This window comes from Seriola dumerili, unplaced genomic scaffold, assembly GCF_002260705.1.
Source record: "Seriola dumerili isolate Sdu_G_001 unplaced genomic scaffold, Sdu_1.0 BDQW01000047.1, whole genome shotgun sequence".
NCBI classification, from domain to species: Eukaryota; Metazoa; Chordata; class Actinopteri; order Carangiformes; family Carangidae; genus Seriola; species Seriola dumerili.
The window spans coordinates 620,543-644,985 of NW_019174302.1; the positions used below are offsets into that span (position 1 = coordinate 620,543).

Consider the following 24,443-nt stretch of genomic DNA (forward strand, 5'->3'; position numbering starts at 1 on the left):
GTGGTGTCGCCCAGAACGCTTCAAAGCATCTTCTGACAAATTTTATCCACTAATTAAAAATGTAATGACTAAAATATTCCATGTGATCCAGAAAGTACGGAAGCGTAATGCATTCACCAAAAAAAATAAAATAAAAAATAAAAAAATATATATATATTTACCTACAAAAATATATACAAATAAATAAATATACATTTACCCAAGTATTATATACAATTCTGAGGTACTTGTATTTTAATTGAGTAATATTTCTACTCTATGAAGGGAAAACAAGTAAAGATCCAAACCGAGTATATGGCTGGACCACATCCGGTCAATGTAATTGAGGACTTAGTTGAAAACTGCATTTCTAGTTAATATTAATATTAAATCAACAACATGTGTATTTTATTCATCTTATCCACTCAGTGACTTGAGTGCTAACAGATAGCACTGCTAGATTTTCTCTTTATCATACCGCATATAAAAACATATTATTCTCTCTCTCTCTCTCTTTCTATATACAGTATATATATATATATGGTGATATGTATCATATCATTTATATTTACTGTAAAATAACTTGTTTTCTGTGAGGTGTTCACTGTGCACATACTGACACTGAGGAATCTGTGAATGTAGATTTTTATTGGGTGATCCTGAAGTATGAAACTCTCAAACTTTTAACTTGTAAAACATAATTTTTGTTTGAATGATCTTTGGAAATAAATCAGAATTGTAAAATAAACCCGTAAAATAAAGCGTCACCATGATTTTTGTCCATAACTTTAAGATGGAGAAAATGAACCAATCCATCACACTGAATGAGTTTCCTGTTACTTCAGGGGATGTGATGGATGTGGCCTGACGCCATCTGACTATGTTCCTTTGATTCAGTGGATCCATTTACACAACTATATAATTAATTCTCATATGAATACAGCTGCCGCATAACACATACTGTTTGTCCACTCAGAAAACAGGAGATGACTGAGCTCAACTCCTCTGACTGAACACAGGATGGCAGCAAAGACCAGCAGAGAATGATACACAACCTGGTTTATGGAGTGCATTTTACCCTCTAGGTTCCTACTGAGGGGATTCATCTTTATGAGACACAAAATTTATCATAAAACAAAAGCTCAGTAATTTTCCAAAACAACTGGATATTGTAGTTTTTAGCAAATGTTACTCAAACAGGAGGAAATGATGCATTTGTTTGGGATTATGTTCAACTGCAGAATATTACACATTTCTCAACAACTTTGAAATTGTCACATAAATGACCCCCCCCCCCTTTTAAGACACAAACACTACAGTCTGATTTAAGTGAGCTGACAGTTTCTTTATGTGGTTGTTGAATTTTAGATCAGTCCATAGCTACACCAAGATCACTGGCTTGATTTGTATCACGTGTCACGGATTCAAGGTGAGCACCGACTTTTAATCTCTCTTCTTCAGAGCACAGTAAAGCACAGAGAGTAAACACTGCCACCTGCTGGACTGGAACCATGGAAACAGATTTAATGTGTAGTTGAGAAGAACAAGAGTCCACACACACTTTTATCAAACTAACATTTTATTTGTATTGAAGGTTACAGAGCATCAGATTTGTTTTAAATCAAAATATCGAAATACTGAAAATCAAAATTTAAATATGAATTCAATGGTGTTTAACGGCCTGCAAATGTGGTTGGTCTCAGTTGTACAGGTAATATATGGCAACATTTCATGGAGTTCATTATGTCGACTAAGACGCATCGTTTCATTTATTTGGTAAGGCGTTATTTTACAGGTCCGTTATTATAAAGTTCTGAGACTGTTCATTTAGTTGGTTCAATTAGTTGATTTCATTTTATTTATTGACTTTCAGATAAATTCCCATTAAGAAATTTGCTCCATTTAAACCCCAGTGAATATTTATTCCTCACTCAAATATTATTAAAACTTTATTTTTAATTTATGCTGAATTCAATGTTTGTTTGCAGGCACATTTCACATTTTTGTTTTACCTGTAATTACTACAAAATTCTTTCCAGGAAACTTCTTAGGAGATTATTTGAAAAATAAATCAGAATTCAAGGACCTGTAAAATAAAGTGTCATCATGATTTTTGTCCATAACTCTGTTTAAATTGAACTAATTCAATGCCGCTGAATTAACTTCCCGTTACTTCAGGGGATGTGAAGGATGTGGCCTGACACCTTCTGACTATGTGCCTTTGACATGTTACTGATTCAGTGGATCCATTTACACAATTTTACAATTAATTCTCACATGAATACAGCTGTTGATGTCCCAATAACACATGTACTGTATGTCCATTCACACACAAACTCTCCTGGAACCCACACAGAAATATAATCACACATAAAACGGTGCCAAATTGGGACTTTTTTTTTTTCTTTTTTACCAGTTTCATTTCTCAAAGTCAGAATTAATTACATTCAGTGTGATTGCCTTGGTTTGTGAGTAATTTAGAGAATACTTAAAGATGAAAGAACACAGAAGTTCATTCTGCTGGCGAGGGAAGGGGAAGACGAGTCTATGATCGTTTTTTCCTGCTCTCAAAGTTTCTGAAGTTGGCTGGTCTAATCTTCATCTCTGCAAACTCAATTGAGTGTTCGTGGCCCTTCCAGTGGAACCAGTTGATCCCCTGTGGAAAAGCAGAACAGAAATCATGGGAAAATGCCTCAAATAGTGCAATATCCAACACACCAGAGCTGTCTCTCCCGACACCAAACATCCATCAGTTCATCAACATGGAGCTAATTCTTCTGGAAAAATCTGATTTTGTTTCTTTTGTTACACTGAAGCTGAAAAGTAAGCAGCAACACGGACGTCAGAAATGTTTGAAAGAGATTGGATCATTTGTTGTTGATCACTCAAATAGTTTTTGAAAATATCAGAAAATACATGTTTTCAAAACAACATTAGAATGAAGAAAATAAATGCGTCAACCAGACTGATGGACTCAATACGAATGAAGTTCCCAGACAGTTTTTCTTTTCTTTTCGTGTAACGTTGTTGAATCGTTTGCCAGTAAAGATGTAAGTGGAAAAAAGAATCTTTTCTTCTCAACAGTAAAGAAATAATCTGAACTTTTATGAAACATCTGTGAACTGTACGTACCTTACTGTGACTGTCATCACCGTATTTCCCCATGAGGTTGACACGATGACAATTTTTATACCAGAAAGCACCTTTGTAAGACAAGGCGCAGTTGGTGACAGCGACATCATTATCATTGTCATAGGTGGAGAATGGTCGACCCTGGTGGTACGTCATGGAGTCACCTGATGAAGATATTAATTGATTAGTAAAGCTCCCAAAACAAAGCTCATGGTTTGATGGAATAAAAAAAGAAGAAAAGAATCAGTGCCACTTTAATATCTGCGTTTAGTGTGAAGCTACAGACAATGAGCTTTGCAGAGCATGAAGGGGTTTGGCAACAATTAGTGTGCTATAGACAAACAAGGATATTTCTAATTGATCTTCTTTCCCCTTCGGAATAAACAGAAAGCAAAGCAGTCTCCTCCTTGCTCCACACAGATCTGATATTTTTGTCAGCTGCTGTTTCTCATCTCTTCAACTGACAATTAAGTCACATGACTCTTGTGCGTTAAAAGAGAGATGGTTGTAACACAGGTCAGTTGTAACACGTCCGAATTTCTCCAATCAAGAGCAAGTTACCAATCACCTGATTCACTGTGCACATGCTCAGTTTATTATTCCACAGCACACACAGCCGCACTGTTCCTTTACAGTAGTAACCTACCTGCTGTTCCACTATATGCTCCTATGTAGACTTTGTAGCGTGTTCTTGGCTCTGCGATCGTGAACTTGTCATACTGAGCGTAGGCCAACTCCCCCTTGTCCCTCATGTCCACTCGCAGCTCGTAATGGCCAGAGGATGTGATTTTATGGAGGTTGGAGAGACCTATAACCCAGATATAATATGTTTGAGTCACGAGAGAGGGGGAGAGAGAGAGAGAGAGGTGAAGGGAATAAGGCTGAAAGACAAGTGCTCTTACCCAGCCAGAACTCATCATTCATGCTACCGAAGCCAGCAGTGTAGTTCTTCCAGTTCCTGAAGAATTCCAGCTTTCCATTCTGGCGTCGGAGGAAAACCTGAGGAGGACTGACTTTCATGAGTGTCACAATAATCATAACGAGCACGGCCGAGGTCACTGAGGTGCTGCCTATCATTAGAAAAACAGGCGTTGCATCACCGCTATGATTATGTCCTATATAAAACGGCCTTTAATTGGATTCCAGCAGGTTGATTTCCCTCACCATCCATCCTCCGCCATCTGTGGTCATGTCACAGTAAACCCGGAGGGGCTGGCTCTCCTCTCCTCCCACATAGATGGTGAACACGCCAGAGGTGGTCTCTCCGTTCAGTAAAAGCTGAGCACAGTCCTTGGGGAGTCTGTACAACTGTCCGACTGAAAAGCACAAATTAAAAAGACATCATGGTAGAGGCCTCAGAGGAAACATCCTCACCCCTGTTATATAAACATATACAGTATCGTGTGAGAGGAAGGAGCTCGGAAAGAAAGAAGGTTGTGAAAGAGGAAAAAGACAAAAGGTTTTCCATCAGGAGCAGCTCCGGCAGGATGAAAAATAACTACAGGTGATGTGACTGGAATATCAGATTAAATGAAAGGAATTTGTATTTGAAGAAGTTAGATCCTTCTTGTGAGCATTTGGATTGTTGCGTAACCCGTCACAAGTTCCTTCCCTGGACTGTCTTTGTTGATTTCTAGGCACAAACAGTGGTGGAAAAAAGTACTAAAGTGAAGGTAAAGTAAAGCCAACAAATAACTCAAAAGAAAAGGACTCATTCTGCAGAAGAACAGTCTCTGTGACTGACACATTCTTAAGTATTACACTATTAGATGTCAATACTGACGCACCAACGTGTAAGCAGCATTTTACACCTGTAGCAGATGTGTTTGTGCATTATGTTTTCATGCTTACTGGTAGTGAAGACAGTGGATACATGCCGACTCCTCTGGGCTCCAGCCATGGCCTGCAGTCTGACGGTGTACTCTGTAGAGCCAGTTAGCTGAGCCATGCTGTAAGAGGAGGCTGTCGGGCTCAGCACCACTTCCTGGATCCATGCACAAAATATTAATAAAGAGCAGGAACATCTTGAAGATTTAACAAAATATATATAATTTGCATCATGGTATTTTGTAAGGAATAACATTTGTTTTTTATATTTAGTTTGACATTTCATGCCCTCAAAGTGTTGTGCTCATAGCTATGGTGATAGAAAAACAAACACAGAACACACACATGTAAAACAGATGATGCGAATTTGTCAGTTTCTTTGAAAAATTACTTTTCAATAGCAGTTTTTAGATGTCTGAGTTTCATTGCACCAATAAGGATGCTGGTGGATGGAAATGGTTCTCAGTAACAATGAGTTTACATAATCTGTGGTTTTTGGGTTTAAACAAGCAAAACCATCTTTGTCGTCATTGATTTTTAAGTGATGTGGGGACGAACGTACCCTGATTGTACCATCAGGCGAAGAGAAGGTGAGTGTGTAACCGGTGACAGCCGCCTGCGGAGGTTTCCATGTGAGAGAAGCACCGTCAGTTTGGATGTTAATAGCTGCCAGATCCCGAGGAGGGTCCACATCTGCAAATACAACATCACACTGTAGATTTATCATTCGATAAACCCACAGTAACAGATTGTTTTTTGGCTGTGTTGTGAACACAAGCAACATTATCATTAATTTGGAGTCCTGTTTCTGGCCACCTGATCAATATAATTACTCAATCTCCTTTCCCTCAGGAGCTGGTGTTTTGGTTTCCACCAGCTCCTGAGGGAAACATCACGGTCTTTAGCTGCTAAACGCTCCACTATGTTTAATAGCTAGTCTCTGACGATAGGAACTTTGCCTCAGATCATATCTATCCAGACAAGTTTCCTCTCTAGACCCACCAGTGGTGAATTCAGTAACAGCAGAGTCACTCTTCTCAGCTTCTTTCATGGCATGAACTCCAACTGTGTAGTGTGTTCCTGGAACCAGGGAGCCCATCTCAAACTCCACGGTGTTGCCAGAAACATGCTCCACCACTGGGGACACTGCAAGGCGGAGCACACCTGCCATCAGTTGATCAAATAACATGATCAAACGAAAGCAATCTTGTTTCACCGATTTATAAAAACTCACCTGAATCAGCAGAGTAGGTGATGACGTAGCCGTCGACAGTGGCCACAGACGGCTGCCACAGCAGCAGGGCTGAAGTATCGGTGACATTAACTGCAGTCAGACCCTGAGGTCTGTCCAAAGCTGGAGGACACAAAGGGAAATGTCTTCAATTCAGTCTCCTGTGAACTGACTCCAACATCAGCGTATGTGTGCAATAAGAAAACCAACCTGTGGTGACAGTGACAGTGGTGGGGTCACTTTCCTCCAGACCCTTCACAGCACTGACCGTCACTTGGTAGAACTTGCCGGGGATCATATTGGGCAGCAAAGCCTCGAACACAGCGCCATCCACAGTCACTAACATAGGGCTTCCTGTGGAAGACAGGGAACAAAATATGGGTGCTGCACTAAAAACATCTTATATTGTACATGTAAAAACTTTAAGTGCCTTTTTTAGAGGGTTGCTTCAGTGCATTTTCACTGCACTTTCCATAAGTGAGCTGTACTGTAGTTTCTAGTCTACTCATAGTTGTTATCTGTACTGTGCTGAGTGGTGACAAACTTCATCTTTGAAGTAACTAGAGAACAAAACAAAAAACTCATTGGGCTTCAACCTCTGTGAAACATGTGCTGCGTGTTAATTTGAATACTTCCAGATTCAACAGCTTTTGACAAGTACGACAACATGCAGTTCACGCAAGTACACGGATGGAGTCCTCAAAAAAATGTACTGCACACAGTTCTTAGTAATTCATGCACTCAAATGAACAATTTATGCTCTTGATCTGGCAGAAAGGCGTTTGAAGATACTGTGGATGTCATCATGATCTTAAAAACTAAAATTAGATTTTTTCCCTTTTCTCTATGACACCGTCCAGGCTCTATGGCGATCCATCCAACGGTTCAGATACTTAAGTATGGACTGACTGACGCTGCCACCCTGGAGCTACAACACTGCTAGCGTGGCAGGTTAATTAAACCCTAATTTAAATAGTTATAGACTTATAAACAAACTAAAATAAAACTGTCACACGCAATTAGCAGTGGGATAAATCATAAAAACACAGGGCATATAAATAGAACATTAAGACCAAAAGATAAAGGACAATAAGTGAATAAAAAACAAAACAGAAACAGTATGTTAGTAGGCAAAAAGTGAAAACTTCACCCTTTGGTGTGAGTGTTTGAATCTGTTTGTTCTGGCTAAAACAAGCCTGTAACAGAAACTGACTAAACTCCTACGTTTAACCCAGCAATAAGAAATGTAGTAACCTGGATTGACCTCTCACCTCCTTCAAAGGGCACATAGGTGATGCGGTAGGTATCCACCGGAGAGAGAGGCGTGGACCAGTGAACGAGGGCCGAAGAGTCGGTCACTTCGGAGAAGTGAACTCCTCTGGGATTGCTCAGGCCTAGCAAAGTGCAATTGGATATGTGCAGACAGGAAAGCAGGAAAAACAGGTGAATTAAAGTGAAGAAAATAACATTTCAAGGAAAGAAAGGGATCAAAATTAAACTCAAGACAAGGAGTTTCCCAACAGGTCATTTTCCATTAGAGACAGACATGGAGTTTAGCCTAAACCAGAGGGATAAAGATGATTAGAGACTGTGGGTTCAGTTCTCTGACAGCAGACTATACACACCCAAACCTCATTAAGTTTAGTAGTTAGAATAAAACTAAAAAAAAAAAATCTGTTTTTCATATACCTGTCTGAGCAACCCCAGTAATAGGTTGGGAACGTTGGTCCAATGAGACACCATAAAGCTCGATTTCATACTCAGTGCCACTCATGAGTCCAGTTAAAACCTTGGTCCGCTCGTCACCGCGGACGCTGTACTCTTGAGGATGGGCTAATCTTTTGCTGTCTCTTAGTTTAATCACAAATCTGTCAAACAGGTCTTCATCAGCCGTCCACGACAGACGGAAACCGTCGGCCGTGATGTCCGAGACAAAGAGATGCTCCACCTCCGGCTCAGCCTCTGGTTAGACAAGGAAACACAACGTTGCAGTAGGTTTTGCTGTTTTCCCCAGAAATATTCATCAAACTTCTGAGAGACGAAGAAGATCGGCAGTCAGGCAAGAAGGTTTCCAGGTGGCAGACAGGGTTATATTCCAGCCTGAAGGCCTTTTTGTCCACCACCTCCGATCTGGGCATGCTGAGGCGTCCGTTAGTGTAAATGAGTCAAAAAGACGGTGCAGGGACCACGTTTGGGGGAATTAAAAAGACGAGAGGTTTTTTTGTAGGTGTTTATTCATGTCAGTTAACAGGTTCGACAGGCTCTAACTGATCTGCTGGAAGGATTTCAGCAAACACCGGTTGAGACGAGGTTCCCATGCGTCCTCAAGGCCAGCCTCGATGCAGTCAGTGCATTCAAAGACGATGAAACAAATGAGATTAGAAGGTAAATCAACAGACATTTCATGCTCAGAATGTCTGCTGATTTATCAGTGTTTTCCTACTTCTGATAATTTAGTTTTCTTTTAGCCTGATTTTATAAACCAACGTGAAAGAGATGTAAAAAGGGATGAGAGAGATGTCCATAGACATGATACGATGATCATGTTGCTTCCACACACATCTGTGTTATTACCAAATCGAAATTCTGGAGGAAAACACATTTTAAAATATGAAAACAAACAAATATGCTTGCTCATATTTTGGAGGTAAAGAAGAAAACAGATGGGAGCTCCACATCTCATCCTCCCGGTGACGAAGCTGCATACCAAGAAAATATTTAAAACAAAGGAAGGGTGAGATCATTCTGGAAAAGAGTTGTGTCGTAAATCTGTGTTAGGGTTAGGTAACAGTACTGAGCTGAAGCCTCACCATCCAAACATGGCATTAACCAAAATCCATCAATCATCAGGCTATTTTGGTTTAAGGATATCTTTTATGAAAACTTCTATTTTTATAATAAAAAACAAAAACAAAACATGAATATCAGAATTATTCTATTTACAGACCAGCCAGGTTTTGATGGTGAAACTTCAGGATTGGATCTTATACACAGTAGCTGCAACAAAATAAGGAACTGCACTTTTTTTTTTTAGTAAGACGAGGGGCCTTGCAGTGCACTGAGTGGTACCTGTCACAGCCACTGTAGTCAGAGGCCGAGAGAGAAGCCCTGACTCTGACACCCCCGTCAGTCTGACCTCATATCCTATGCCGGTGATGAGGCCCCAGATGTCCAGGTGACTTTGGTTTCCTGGCACAGTGAACTCCTGAGGCTCCAGTAGCCAGCCAGAGTCTGTCACCACTATTTGAAAATGGCTGAAGCCAACACTATAGGGGGGTAAATCCTCCGGCTGCAGCTGCCGCTTCACCTCCCACGACACACGGAAGCCGTAAGGGGTTATGTTGGAAATGGTCAAGTTTTCCACTTTAGGCAAAGACGCTGGAGGGGAGTGGGTTTCACAGTTTTGTGAGAGGGAACAGATGTGGGAAAGGGAACAAGATTCCATTAGGAGCATCATGTGTGCAATGGTTGCAAAAGCAAATCAAAGAATCTGTTCTTCTAGTGAGGTATCTTTTTTTTTTCTCAAAGAGACTAAAAGTAGTCGTCAGCAGATTAAAAACAGAATATCTCCAGAATTTAAAGGCCACAACACATTAAGGGCAAACATGGCATGCACCACAGGGCTTCGTATTTCTACCGTAGACTGTCGAAAAACAGATGCTGTGTCTCTTTCCTCAAACAGAAGGTTTCTAAAGCTGCGTTTACGTTTTGAAGCTTGGATTTGAGCTTATTGTCTGGAGCCACGAAAACCAAAACATGAGTGAATGAGGATGTGATGAAACTTCACCTCTGGGACGTCTTACAGGGAGGCAAAAATGTTACCTACGACAATTAGAAGACATAACGTACATCACAAGATGCGAAGACAAAAGCGTCTTGCAGACGTTTGAGAGTGCGATTGACGGTTTCTGAATAGAAATCAACTCCGACATCTAGTGGCCATTAGTGGCACTGCTTCGTAACGCACTTCCTGCGTGGGCTTCAGCCTTTAGCTCACATTATCACCTGTTGTCTTTTGCTGACATTCCTACAGATAAACTCCAGACAACTCAAGTGTCAAGTCTGTTTGTGAAAGTAAAGTATAATCAATCAGCTCCTTTATCACACCGGGAGTACTAGCCAACTGACACTACAGCCAATATTCATACAATCAATTCCTAAGATGAAATAAATCTATATGAAAACTAACATTTTCTTCTATATAACATATAAAACAAAATATGAAAAGAATACAGGTTGTGCATGCTGATTTAACATCCATGTCTGACCTCTTTGGGGTTGATAAATCAAATGGTTTCAGCACCAAAAAAAAAGCAAAAGCTACGAGATTGTGATGAAATTAAAACCAATAAGTGGTTATGATGCAAGTCAAATTTGCTCTTAATGCATTTCAGATTTCAGAATATTCTGGTGTATTTACGCTGACAGCAGGAGAGTAATATCCCTAAAAGACACTAGAGTCCATCAAAAGATTTGATTTAAAACCTTTGAAAATTAAAAACAAAAGAAAACATGATAATAAGTTTTAAACATGAGTAAAATACGTAGTACCTGTGACGGCGTGGGCTAACACAGAGGGAGTGTGGCGCCCATGAGAAATACCATACAGTTCAATGTCATAGCCTGTGGCATCCATCAGGTTAGAGATCGTAATGTTACGGGCTTCACCGGGCAGTCTGAACTCCAGCGGATCAGACTGCTGCTCGGAGTCACTGACCCGGATAACAAAGCCATCAAAATGGCCCGACACAGTGCTCCAGTACACGCTGAGGTTATGCGGGCTCACAGACGAGGCAGCTATGGGCCCCAACTGTGGGACATCCTCTGAATAAAACAACAAGAACACGGCTTTTCAGTTATGTGCTGCTGAGAACTGCTGCGGAACAATGTGTTTGGTACATGCAGTGTCAAGAAATGCATGTAATGCGATACCTGTTGAAGCTACAGCGAATAGAGGCTGCGTGTTCTGGCCACCAGCGCTGGCGTACAGCTTTATGTTGTAGCTTGTGCTCGCTTTGAGCCCGGCCATGACTGTGGAGCGCACGTCTCCTGGCAGAGCGCGCCCCATTGCCTGCGAGGGCAAAGCAGACTCTCTGACTTCTACTATAAAGTTATCAAAAGCCTTCTCTCCTGTCCGCCATGACAGAGAGAATCTGTCTGAGGTAATGTTAGAAACAACTAGCCTGGATAAATCAGGCTCTTCAGCTACAGGGGAGAGAAAAATATGGTATATATTCATTTATTGCAATAGAAAGCATGTATTTCTCTTTATAAAAGTCCAGTGTATACATACAGGCCCAAGTCAACTTAACAATGCAGATAATAGCTGAAGAATATTTAAAAGCTAGTAATACATAACCCTATTCTTTGCAAGACTAATAATAAATACAGAGAATCAAAATACCTGTTGATGCAACAATACTGACAGCTCTCGTTCGGGATCCCTTGTACGTCCCATAGAGGTAGGCTATGTAATCAGTGCTGGGCCTGAGCCCTGTGATGTCGTGGGATTTAACATTGCGGGATATGTTATATTCCTTTGGCTCCATCAGCCAATCAGAATCAATAATCTCCAGGATAAAACCATCAAACTCTCCTTCAGTGGCGTTCCAGAGGATTGAAAAGCTCTCTGACGTTAAGTTTGAGATATATAGTTTGCCAACCAATGGCTGATTCACTAAAGAAAGAAACCATCATTAGATTTTCATCAAAACCATTTTGCAGAACACACATGTCCAACTTATATATATATATATACTGTATATATATGTGACTGGTAGCTGGTTGGTTTGATTTATCATATAAAGATGTGCAGTGTTACAGGACACTCACCACCACCAACTTCCAATCCCTGCTAGTCTGAGTAGCTTAATAAAAGATTAAATACATGCATAGGTTTTTGCATATGGAAAGTCCCCCACCATAGTTCACTTAGCAGCTTTAAAACCAATTAATCCTAATTGTTTTCTTAAAAAAAAAAAAAGAAAAAAGTAATGATAATAAGCTGGAGAAACATCTAAAGCCAAAGGGAAATACAAAAAGCCTTCATGGTGAAAAGCTGAAGAACACTGGCCTGCAAGTGTTGATCTTAATGTGAAATGTGGTTAAGGAATGAAGGAATATAAGAGGACTAAAGTCTTTTTCATGCATATGGAGCAAGATCAGATCATGCAGTTGATCTGTTAATATTGAATCAGGATCATTTTCTGCATAATGTTGCACCGGAGCAGTTCAAAGCAGAGTAGGACTGAAAGTTAAACTTAAAATAAAACATATTCTTACATGCGATGAAACCTACGTAGTTACAGGCAAACATGCAGTAGACAGTTTATTAGTCAGATGGAAAACAGAGTGGCGTTACTGTTAACCTCAGATTAAATCATTAGCATTTTACCTTGATAAGGACAAGAAGGTTTAATCATTTGCCACCTAGTAGTTCAAAAGGAAATGATGATGTTTACTTTGAAGTTCTGTGAAAATAAACTTTATCAGAATCCACAAAACTAAACTATCTCAGTGTCACTCACACAGACTAACAGAGCTCAGATGTCACTATAACTCACGCATACAGTGAGCACTTACACATCCACGGGCAAATGATCTTTCAAGGTTAATCAATTACACACTGAATGAGGGTTGATGGGATGAAATGAGATGATCACGCGGTCGCTATGTGACGGGCAAGGGAGGGTGAAAGTTATTGGTTTGCTTTTGCAATCATTGCAGCACATCAGCGTCAAACCTGACCACGATGCAGGGGAACTTAGAGGAGGAGGAGGAGGGGGGGGGGGACTTCATGCACTTTGGTAACTGGGATGGAGACAGCAGTCCAGAGTAAGGGTGAACATTTGAGGGGCGTTTGCTTGGCTCAGTGATGAGGCACGGGCGCACATCACCCTGCCCTCTCTCAGCTAGACAGAAACAGTGGCTGGAGGGTAAAGAATGGCTCATGGCATGTTGGTTAAGATGAAGCAGCTCAGTACACTGTGGCCAGGGTGATGGACATAGATCACAACACAGGAATTAGGTTATTATGTTGGTCTCGTTTCATGCAGCGAGGTGCCGACGCTCCACTGTGAGTGGGACAACAGAGGGTCTAGTATGTGTCTGTGTGCGCTTCACAGATACTGACTGAAATGGAAAGATAGTTAAAGAAAGTTAAAGAGTTGAGAGGACAAAACTCTGCAACACTGCAGGTCGCAGGTACCTGTGGTGGCTTCACTGTACACGGGTTCAACGAAGGAGCCCTGATACAGCCCATACAGGCCAACCATGTAGCTGGTGTTGGGATTGAGCCCGGAGATGCCCAGGCTGAAAGCGTCTCCGGACAGTGTCAGGTTCTGGCTCTCTGCGAAATTCTCCAAGTTTGTTACCTCAATGACAAAGCTGTCAAATTCCCCCCCCGTGGGGCTCCAGGACGCAGTGAAGCCGTCCCATGTAAAGTCAGAGATGGTGAGGTTCACCACCATGGGCTTCAGCTCCTCTGGTAGATAGACAGATCAGAGTGGGGTCAACTGAATGGCAAGATGGATTATAAAAATTACTCTCACATAATCGCACATTAAAACATCAGATTATCAGGGCCAGGCTTCAGGAAAAAAAAAAAAAAAAAAAAGAGAGATTTTGAAATTAAAATCAAACTATTACCAGAATAAATGTTAAGTTATGAGAAATAAATCATATTTTGGGGGAAAAAAGTTGATATTAAATTACTTTAAGATTGGAATATTATGACTTTTAGGTCATTTTTCAAATTATGACATGAAACATAAATCATTACAATTTTATTCTCAAGATATTATGACTTTTATTTTGACAAATATTGTGACTTTAATCTTTAATCTGTTAAACTTTGATCTTGTTGCATATTTAGTTTTGATATACTGTGTGTTTCATCTTGAAATATAAATGATTTAAACCTTGAAATATTCTCACTTCAAAAACATTTCTTTAAATATTTCAGCCAACATTATTCTGAAGATATTATGACATTCTGTCTCAAAATATTATGACTGATAACATTATTACATTATTAATAATAATATTACAATATATTCCTCAATATTGTGACTTTAATTTCAAAATCTCTCAGTTTTTTGTGGTCCTTACACGTTATCAGAAATCAGTCAGAGGTTTAAGCAAAAGAAAATATGGGATGAAATAAAACCATCTGGGGAAAAAATGTATGAATGTAATGATGATGATGATGATGATGATGATGGGTTGTGATGAATGCCTAAAAAAGAGAAATATTTGCTTCATGTACCTGTAGTGGCAAAAACTTTGAGAGGCAAAGATCGCTTCCCTTCCACCAGCCCTTGTAATGTAATATCATAGTCTGTAGAGGGCGACAAACCCTCTATTTCAGCCTTCCTCACACTTCCTGGTAATGCGGTCACACGAGCTTGTGTCACCCCTGATGGAGAACTGACCTCCACCACAAAGCTATCGAACGCCTCGTCAGGCGCCGACCAAGCCAAGCTTACTCTAGTGGAGGAAACGTTTGTGACTCTGAGGCTCCTCAGTGCATCCAGGTTTGAGCTCTCAGGCTCGGCCCCAGAGCTCATCACACCAGTGTCATTAGTGGGAGGAGGCTCAGTGTTTACAGGACGGAGGGTTTGAACTGTTTCGTTATCCAGAGCGGCAGAGTGTGGGCTTGTTGGGGCATCTTTGATGCTCAGCGTAAGAACATCTGGAGAGGTAGGCTTGGGTGCTACAGTAAATAAAAGCAGGTTAAAGTATGAATTTGTTACTGGCTCTGCTGATGAGTGGAAAAGAAACAACCTGTGAAGAAAAAACTGGGTTAAAAAAGAATACATGGTATAATTAAAATGAAATAATTCTGCACACAGTCCTGTCTTTGATCTACCGTATCCCTGTGAAGATTTCATAATTTTCTCTTGTTTCAAAAGTGGATTTATTATCCCTGTTTTTCAAGGACCACATGTTTTTTTATCCTCAAGCAACAGCTAAGGCATTAATGACACTTGAGCCAGTGCCATTAATTTTTGAAGGTTCTGAGTAGTCCACCTGAGTGGAAGTACACAGTTGTCTTCAAATGGATGAAGAAGCCATGCACAGCCATGTTTTTTCCCTCCTGACCTTAAGACAGACTGTTGAGTCACTTGTTTGACATGCGAGTGACGTACGGTGTCATTTTCTCCGCCTGCTACAGAATCATTTAATTAATGTAAATGGGACTGAAAACGATGAATGATGTGGATGGAATTAGTGGCGCAAGGCTTTCAGAGAGCCAAATGGTTGCATTTACAAGCTCAAATACAGGGAGAAATCAGAGCAGCTGATGTACTGTAGTCAATTGTACCCGAAGGAGAACATTGTGCTCACTGTTCATTTCTTTTTGCATTTGAATTTTGAGAAGCAACATTTTGCCACGGTTCTAAAGCCTTGGAGATGACAGATGGGATGAGGTCACATGGGTTTTGTTATGAAAATAAAATCATCTCTGTCGGGTTTGTCATCACACTGTGTCATGCTAAAGGTTATGCATAAGATGGAAAATATTTGTTGAAGGGAAATCTCGATGAGCATGCAAATCATGTGACTGCTCTGATCTAAGAAACTATCTCCTCTGAAAGGAGAGGCTGTTAAACACCAAGACAAAGTGTCTGTAATCAATATTCAGTCTAATAGAGAAGCTTATACCTGTGACTGCAACAGTGGCAAGGAGCGCAGATCTCTGGCTACTTGTGTTCCCATAAAGTTTTATTTGATACTCTGTTGATGCATTCAGGCCTTCGATTCTAGAGCCAGTGGCATCTCCAGGAAGTCGGACCTCTCTCACAGCCCATAATCGCTGAGTGTCTTTATACTCTACTGCAAAGTTATCATAAACGCTGTGAGCCTTTAGTCTCCACGAGATGTCAAATCCATCAGACGTGATGCCTGAAACGGTCAGCGTTCCAGGCTCGTCCTCAGGCGCCATCCCAGAGAACTGGGACTCAGAGGGGTCTAAATACGCAAAGCTAATGACATTGTCCTCCGAGCCTGTGGGAGTCGTTAGCTCACGGTCGTCTGAGTCAGCTAAATAAAATGTGAAAGTGGCTACAAGAAAAACAAAAAGGCACAAATCAAGAAAGCATCATTTAGGTTGTAAGGGCATCTCATTTTCTTCGTGATCGTTGCCTGGAGATTTATTTCCAGGCATCAAAACTCTATATCACTTACTTTAAAACCCAATGTTTAAAGTTTTAATCCTTAAGATTTCAATCCTGATAAATTTGTGGTTACTGGTGGCAACAGGAAGTGTGTAATACTGCAGCAAACACTCGTCGTCAGGGAAACAACAGAGGAGCAACTGGTGATCTGTTTACAGTGCAGCCAAACAAATTGTTTTTCTAATAAAGAAGTCAGTTACAAATAATTGATACCATGCTGCACAAGGTGTATATGACGTGGTCAGCTGTAACCTTGGTGACAATCACGCTGTGTTTCCTGTGGCTGCTTCACAATAGAAGCCGCTCTCTGTTTCACCAGAAGACTTTTAATGTGAAGCAGCCTGTCTGCATTAGTAATTTAATACAGCTGATATGGTGTTAGGAGAATCAACACTGAGGCTTTTATCACTAAAATAAAATGTAGTTTTGCTCTGAATCACTGGTGCTTAGGTAGGTAATGATTTACAATAAATAAATAATATCTATTTTCATGAAAATCTTAAGGATTACAACTTTAATGTTGCGATAAAGAATATAGACAATTATTGATATCTGCACTTTAAAACTTAAGTGAAAGGAAAAATGAACCTTTCCCCTGTATTAGAGCCATGAAGAAATTCTGAGGGACTTATTAAACATATTTTGCATGACAAACCTTTTTTGTTCTTACTAATTATTCTAAAATCAAACTGTGGCAAAGTTGTTCCCCACCCACCTGTGGATGCAGTTAGGGTGACAGGTGTGCTGCTCTTGTGTCCCCTCTCTGCAGTCAAAGTGTGAGTGTAACTCATTCCAGGAGTCAGGTTGGACACGACGTAGCTCGTCGCCGTGGCCGGGATCTCCACCTCCTCGACCTGGCCGTCCCTGGAGACGTACACCAGCCTGTAGCCGCTGACCTTGGCCCGAGGTTTCTGCCACCTCAGAGTGAGGGAAGTCTCTGTGGACTCGGCTTCCTCAAAATCTCTGGGAGGATCGATGTCTAACGGAAGAACGAGGAAGTAAAGGAAAAAAAAAAAGTAAATGTTTCACTCTAATTTAAGTCTTCACTTGTGTTGCATGTTCCACACAACTCATAAATCACTTTCCCCCATTAGTTTCATTTCATCACCCAAGTTGGACATCTGTGTATTTATGAAGGGGCGTGAAGGATGAGTGTTTGGACAGCTGCTCGGCAGCATCTCTCACCAGTTGCTGCATTTGTAGTAGCTGGGAGACTCTCCCTCTCATTCTTCACGGCCGTCACTCCGACCCCATACTCCGTCCCTGGCTTTAGCCCTGACGTACAGAGAGACAGAAGGAAAGTTAGCACTTGGAGGTTGTGTGTGGTCATATTTAATAAATGTTTGTCTGTTTAACCCTTACCAGTGATAGTAGCTTTTGTGGTGTCTCCTGGTCCTCGCGGGAACACTTCCTCGCCATGACTCGCTCCAGAGATGGGGCTGTACTTCACTCGATAGCTGCCAACATCGGCCTGACTGTTAGTCCACTCCACAGTGATGCTGTTGTCTGTCTGGGACACAGTCTGCAGGTTCTTGGGGGCATCCAGGGCTGAGATAAATATATTTATAATCATATCAGCTGCTGCTCACAAACCTTAAATCTACACACACACACACACTGAATGTGTACTGTGGTTTTTAGCAAATACTACTCAAACAGGAATAAACTGTGCATTTGTTTGGGACTATTTTAAGATGCAGATTAATACAGATTTGGCGCTCTAGTGAGTATTTCCAGCTGCAGGATGGTGTAGATAGTGTTTTTTGGAAAACAATGGAGCTCTATGGCTCAGAGGAATAACATATATTTTGGATGCACAGGTAAGTGGGATATATTTATTGCTGATTTTTGTCTTTTTAGTTTTGTTGACAAGAAAAATATAGAATATCCTTATCCTTCAACCTTCAGTATTTACAACATTTTGACAAAACATTGTGTGTGTAATGCACACTATACATATACATGCAGCTTTTAAATACATTAAAATATAAGGTGACGTTTTGCAGTTAGTGCGATCACAAGCCTACCTGTACTGAAAGTGGTGGTGACAGGGTCACTGGTGATGTCTCCGCGCCTGGAGATGAGCGACACCGTGTACTCGGTGTCTGGCCTCAGACTGTCGATGCTGTACTGCTTGTCTGGGGGGGAAATCTCCGCACTGTTTTCATCAGAGGGGTCGGAGGTGGGCCCGTAAAACATGGTGACTCTGTCCACAGGAGCCACTGGCTGAGACCAGCTCACCAGTGCCGAGGAGTCCGTCACATCCTTCACCTCCACCTGCCGGGGACCGTCAATCTCTGGGGAGGCGGGAGTTCAGGTGAGGGTGTCAAGGGTGGAGAATTGTTGAGTGGGACATTAAAGGAGACAAAATATGCATTAGAAATGATTCACTTCCCTTCACTGTCCAATAGATGGTGATCAAATTACTGACAGCGAATGGCTGGCTCGCTATAAAAATGACAAACGACTGTGAATATGATTGACTTCCAATCTTTGTGTTAAGCCGAGAGAAAATCTTATTATATATTATAATATATTTACCAAACAGACACGACAATGTTTATTCTCAGAAAGCAAATGGGCGAATTTCCCAAGAACGCTGTGCTATTGCTTTAAGTGTCTGCAAAGTTGGTCTCAACTGTATCAAAGATTTAACCTCTGTAGGAATAATTTAGCATCTGTTCAATTCACTAATTAATTAAGAAAAAGTCAAGCAAAGACCCAAATATCAGCTAACACAAGTCTGAGTCTAAAGTACAGGAGACTGTACATAAAACAGCACCTTGTAAAAATCAACTTGGCTCTCTCATAAGTTTGTTCGACACAGGAAAGGCTGATTCCTTTTCACTCTGACATCGTGTCTCCTACCTGACAAATCTCCTGTGTTTACATGTGTGGGAGACATCTTTTCTCTCTGTGCTAAAAGGACCTCTGAGGTTTAAGTGGTACGAAAGGTTTAACCTCACTTCTATCATTCATTTCTGGGAGCTGTGTCTAGTTTCAGCTTATACAAATAAATGACATCAGAAATGAAATGGTGCGATACCCAGGGAGTCCATCGACACAGACTTGTAAACTAAATGGCTTTTCCATGCACAAAGACGGTTGTTTGGCCTGGCGCGCCATGACGATTGCACAACTGGAAGGATTTCACAACATAACGTATGGAGTAACACGGTAATAAAAGTTTCAGTGTGCAGAGGACAAGAGCTAAGAGCAAGATTAAGTGAAAGTGAAAAAAACAGAAACAACTATTACATGGTCATCCCAGGCTGAGATTCAATTTGTTTGAGTTATTACGCTTTACCTAAAATCTGTTAGATGGAACTGTGGAGAGCCAGCGGGGATTTCCTGTTGTTACTCTTCTCTTCATTATGGAATTTCACTCTGACATTTATGTATTTTTTTTACTCTGCGCTCAAGTGACGTGGAGATTATTCGTACCAAACTAAACTGCTATCAGCTGCCAGACAGAGCAGGGAAATGACATAATCATGCTATCTTTGATTAGAGCTCCATCATCACGATGAGCTAGATAATCTGCGCGCTAAGTAAAGGTTTGTTTCCAGCCTGAAACTCACTGGTAGTGACTGTTTTGGATGTCTGGGGTCCTCTGGTGTTGTTCTTGATGATGTTGATGGAGACTTCATACTCCTGTCCTGGTCCAAGGCCTGGCTGGAGAAACTGGTTTTGCGAGGGTGGAAGTGTGCTCACGACTTTTCCATTTTCTTCTTTCTGCTCGGACACATAATGGATAAACTGATGTAAAACATCCTGTTAACTCCATCCACACAAGGTAGTCTTAATCATTCTACATTTCAGTTGAAAAGAGAAAGTTTTGTTAAGTTGTGATTTGTGATTAAGTTATTATCATTTAGTATTTTTCATAGAACAGGTTTCTCCAGCAGATCTCCACCTATGTTAATCTGTGTTCTCTTAAATGTTAAGTTTAAAGCTCCATGTTTTCTTCTTCTTCTGTGTTTTATTTGAAGTGTTGATCCATAAGAAGATATATTTGTGGTTTTAAGAACCAAAAAACTTCTCAGTGTAGTTTTAAGTGGTTATGATATGTTCGGCAATTCTTCTGAACAAAGCTTTATTATCTAGGACTCATACCATCACTGCCCTGACAGAGAACTGATACATAGTGAAGCACATCACAGAGACCATTATCAAAATTAACACAGAGGTCAGAAAAAGGACAAGATATTTAAAAACTCTGCAGAGGCTACAAAATTTTAAAAGGCCTGTCCAACTTATCAGCTGGCACTTTCATTTTATTCCTTTTCAAAGAGTTACTGGCTCAGATTCAGAGCAAAAGATTAACCCACAGCTCTATGACGTCCAGACTTGCCCACATTGAAGTTTTCCATATGTCAAAGCAATTTTAATGGTTGCCGTTGAAATAAATCTGTTTTGCTGACACTTCCAATAAGCTGGCATAGCTTATCACTTCTCGCCTTTTCCCTGTCAGTTAATAAAACCCTGGGCAGGCCTTCAAAAGGGATGTGCACACTGACCGTGTTGCGGAAATAGATCTCCCAGCCATCAAAGGGGATGTCCAGCTGGTCCCACGTTACCTCCACTGAGGTCTCTCTCACTGATTTGAACTTTAAACCCTCTGGCCGTGGAAGATCTGGAGGGATGCAAACAAAAATAATCAAAGTAGTTATTAACCTTTCTCTGTGGGTATCATCAGTCAACTAGCGTGGGAGATTTTTGAGGTACCTGTGGCCACCCTCACACTGACAGGGACGCTCCTCTTGTTGCTGAGAACAGCATGGACGCGAATCAAATACTCGATGCCAGGTTCGAGCTCTTTGACGGTGGCAGAGGTTTTGTCTCCAGTCACGGTGAACTCCTGGAGAAGACCACCGGGACTGGTGGGCACATACGTCACAAGGTATTCTGTCACCAACATCTCGTTGTTCCAGGACAGGTCCACTGTGTCCGAGGTGACCTCGCTGACAGTGAGGTCCTTTGGAGGAGACACTGGAAAAATTAAAGAAAAAAAAAAAAAAAGGAAAACTGAGGGTGGTGTCTTGGGCAGTTTCTCATACTCTCAGTCACTAAATATCCACCACAAGGAGCTAATACAACCTCCAGAGCCACATCTGGCTGTGGTGTGAAGAACTGCCAAAAAAGTGCGAACAAAGTACAGACAAGGGCAACACACAAACTGAAAACCTCTTTTATATTCACTCAAATTGTTTCTCAGGATGAGTGGTGAGTGAGTTTCGAGAATAGAAGGAAATTACATCACTCTGGATTTGCTTTTATAGTACATTTAGTTGACACATGGAAACTGTCAGAAACTATGAAGTGCCAAATCCTTTTCATGTGTATTTTTTTTTTGCACTGAACTGAAGAGAGCTTCTTACCTTCTGAGCAGTCCTCTCCGATGTACCCCTCATCACACACGCACTGACCATTCACGCAGCGGCCTTTGTCCTGGCAGTTGTTGAGGCAGCTCAGCTCTGCACAGCTCTCTCCCTCATACCCACTCTCACATGTGCACCTTCCACTGATGCAGCGCCCCCTGTTGTTGCAGTTGTCCGGACAGGCGAGCACAGAGCAGTCGTCTCCTGAGTAGCCTTCCTGACAGATGCACTTGCCGTCCTCACAGTAACCTCTGGCCAGGCAGTCGTTGGGACAAGCTTTCTGACTGCAGTCTTCCCCGGTGAAGCCTTCGTCACAAACACACTGTCCGTCGACACAGCGCCCGCGGTCCCTGCAGTTGTTAGGGCAGCTCAGTTCGCCGCAGTCCTCGCTGGTGAAGCCTGTGTGACACACGCAACGTCCATCGATACACTCCCCACGGCCGTAGCAGTTAGAGGGGCAGGTCCTGATGCTGCAGTCCTCCCCAGCGAATCCTTCCTCGCACACACACTGGCCATTGACACAGCGGCCTCTGTGCAGGCAGTTACTGGGACAGGAAAGCTCAGAGCAGTCGTCTCCCTGGAAACCGACATCGCACGCACACTGTCCATTTATGCACTGGCCTCTGTTGTTGCAGTTGTTCAGACATGCTAACTGGCTGCAGTCTTCACCCTGGTAGCCCGCGTCGCAGATACACATCCCATTGAAGCAGGTACCTCTGCCGTTACAGTCGTTGAGGCAGGTGAGCTGAGAGCAGTCCTCTCCGCTGTAGCCGGCAGTGCAGACACATTGGCCGTCAACACAGAAACCATTACCTTGGCAGTTGTTGGGACAGGTGCGTTCTCCGCAGTCCTCCCCGGTGAATCCCTCATCACAGAAGCAGGTGCCGTTCTCGCAGCGCCCGCGGTCGTAGCAGTCTTTGGGGCAGATGAGCTCGGAGCAGTCGAAGCCAGTCCAGGGTTCATCACACACACAGTCTCCGTCGTCACAGTGGCCGCGGCCCAGGCAGTTGTTGAGGCACTTGGTCTGAGAGCAGTCTTCGCCAAAGAAACCATCCGAGCAGACGCATACGCCGCCCACACACTGGCCATGATCTCCACAGTCCACAGGGCAGACCTCGAGTGTGCAGTCCTCTCCAGAGAAGCCTTTGAAGCACTCACACTTTCCGTCCACGCAGCGGCCCCGGTCCTGGCAGTTACCGGGACACTCTGGCTCAGTGCAGTTGGGTCCTTTCCAGCCAGGCTCACATACACAGCCACAGGTTTCAGCACTGAAGTTTCCATGACCGTTGCAGTAAGGTTTTGTTCCCACCTCACCTTTGATAAAAAGATAAAGAAATATTTTGATATTCATTTTCTCTGTTTTCTATTGGTTCGATAACAACTCTGTGGAATTATTTTTTTTTTTTTCTTGAAATACAAACAGCTTCTTCTTAGCAGTAGTTTGACATTTTGGGAAATCTTATTTGCTGCCTTGTTAAGATTTAGATGACATGATTGATACCACACTCCTGTCTGTGCACTTAATATCAAGCAACAGCTCGAAGATTGTTATCTTAACTCAACATAAAAACTGGAAATGGGGGGAGACAAATAGCCTGGCTCTGTCCAAAGGTAACAAGCTGAAGCTCATGAATTAACATGTTCTGTCTTGCTTCTTTAATCTGTACAAAAATACAAGTTTAAAAGCAAAAGTTTGTAGGTTTTTGGGGGGTTGTGTGCAGGATTGTTTCTTGGTTGCACATCATTTCTCTGTTTCCTTACTCTCGGCAAGGAAGCAAATAAGTATATTTCCAAAGATGTCAATCTACTCCTTTAAAGAGTGCATCATTCAGAAATGGTCCAAGCCATATTTTGGCAACGACTTAAGAAGACTCCTTACTTTCATTGATATTACAGCAACCGCATGTCATGTATTCTGAGCCAAATAAAGCCCCATTCAAATTCATTGGTAAGTTTTTGGTCTTTGCTGTATGACAGAGAAACTCACGCCCCCATATTGGATTCAAAAGAGCTCCCAGCAGATGAATGGAACAGATGTGCATTACACTGAAGGAGACTCATGGGGGTTGTGTATTATTCTTAATGGAGCACTTTTCAATGCAAAATCACTACTGCGGTGGCTGTAACACACAAATATGCCTGACAGACAAATCCCACCTACCTGTGACCTGTGCACTGCAGCAGGTCCCGTCACCGTTGCACTGATCCCTCAAAGCCGAAACCTCTCCCTCAAGCATCTCCAACCGGCTTAGGAGGTCTTTCAGGCCGGGTAGCTCGTCACTGCAGCCGCACGCCTGCCGAGGTATGTTGATGCGGTGGGTGAAGACGATCTGGTTCTCCCCATCGATGGTGTGGTCGGTGACTTGATGCCCCGAAGAGACGGGTGCGTCTTTGGGAAGGAGCTGCGTGCTCTCCGGGGCGTCCAGGTTGACTGAGCACAGGGAGCTGCTGGGAACATTGACGTTGTAGACGTGGTTGAAAACCACAGGGTGGTCTGCACTGGGAAGGGTGACGTTGTGTTCTTTAGGGGACACCAGAGTCTGTCGCCGATGCCGTAAGATTTTCTTCACAAGCCCAGCATTTGATAAGCTGAGCAGAGCAGCAGTCAGGACGAGGCCGCCCAGAAGGCCTCTTGTACCCATGCTAGGTGTGGGGTGTGGATTTAGTAAAATAAATATCAGTCTGAACCTCTGACTAAAGGCCAATCCTGGTTAG

General features: G+C 42.1%; 1 protein-coding gene across 2 annotated transcripts; it reads right to left on the minus strand.

The window, feature by feature from the left end:
• Positions 1-1,577: 1,577 nt before the first annotated feature.
• LOC111217856 (tenascin-like) lies at positions 1,578-24,443 on the minus strand. Of its 2 annotated transcripts, XM_022739863.1 has the most exons (30): positions 23,890-24,443; positions 21,729-23,042; positions 21,076-21,339; positions 20,868-20,983; positions 19,929-20,082; positions 18,375-18,644; positions 17,710-17,895; positions 17,533-17,622; positions 17,063-17,326; positions 15,836-16,234; positions 14,776-14,882; positions 14,436-14,718; positions 13,377-13,652; positions 11,574-11,846; positions 11,102-11,374; positions 10,721-10,993; positions 9,472-9,547; positions 9,239-9,435; positions 7,859-8,131; positions 7,441-7,563; positions 6,380-6,523; positions 6,173-6,292; positions 5,941-6,084; positions 5,501-5,631; positions 4,963-5,095; positions 4,276-4,427; positions 4,014-4,110; positions 3,758-3,919; positions 3,112-3,275; positions 1,578-2,635 (listed from the first exon to the last, which is right to left on the minus strand). In XM_022739863.1, the coding sequence occupies exons 1-30, from the start codon at positions 24,368-24,370 to the stop codon at positions 2,525-2,527; spliced, it is 7,050 nt and encodes a 2,349-aa protein (XP_022595584.1). In that variant the 5' UTR covers positions 24,371-24,443; the 3' UTR covers positions 1,578-2,524. The 2 variants fall into 2 exon arrangements, with proteins under 2 accessions (XP_022595584.1, XP_022595585.1); XM_022739864.1 differs by lacking the exons at positions 7,859-8,131; positions 9,239-9,435; positions 9,472-9,547; ... (5 more) ...; positions 14,776-14,882; positions 15,836-16,234.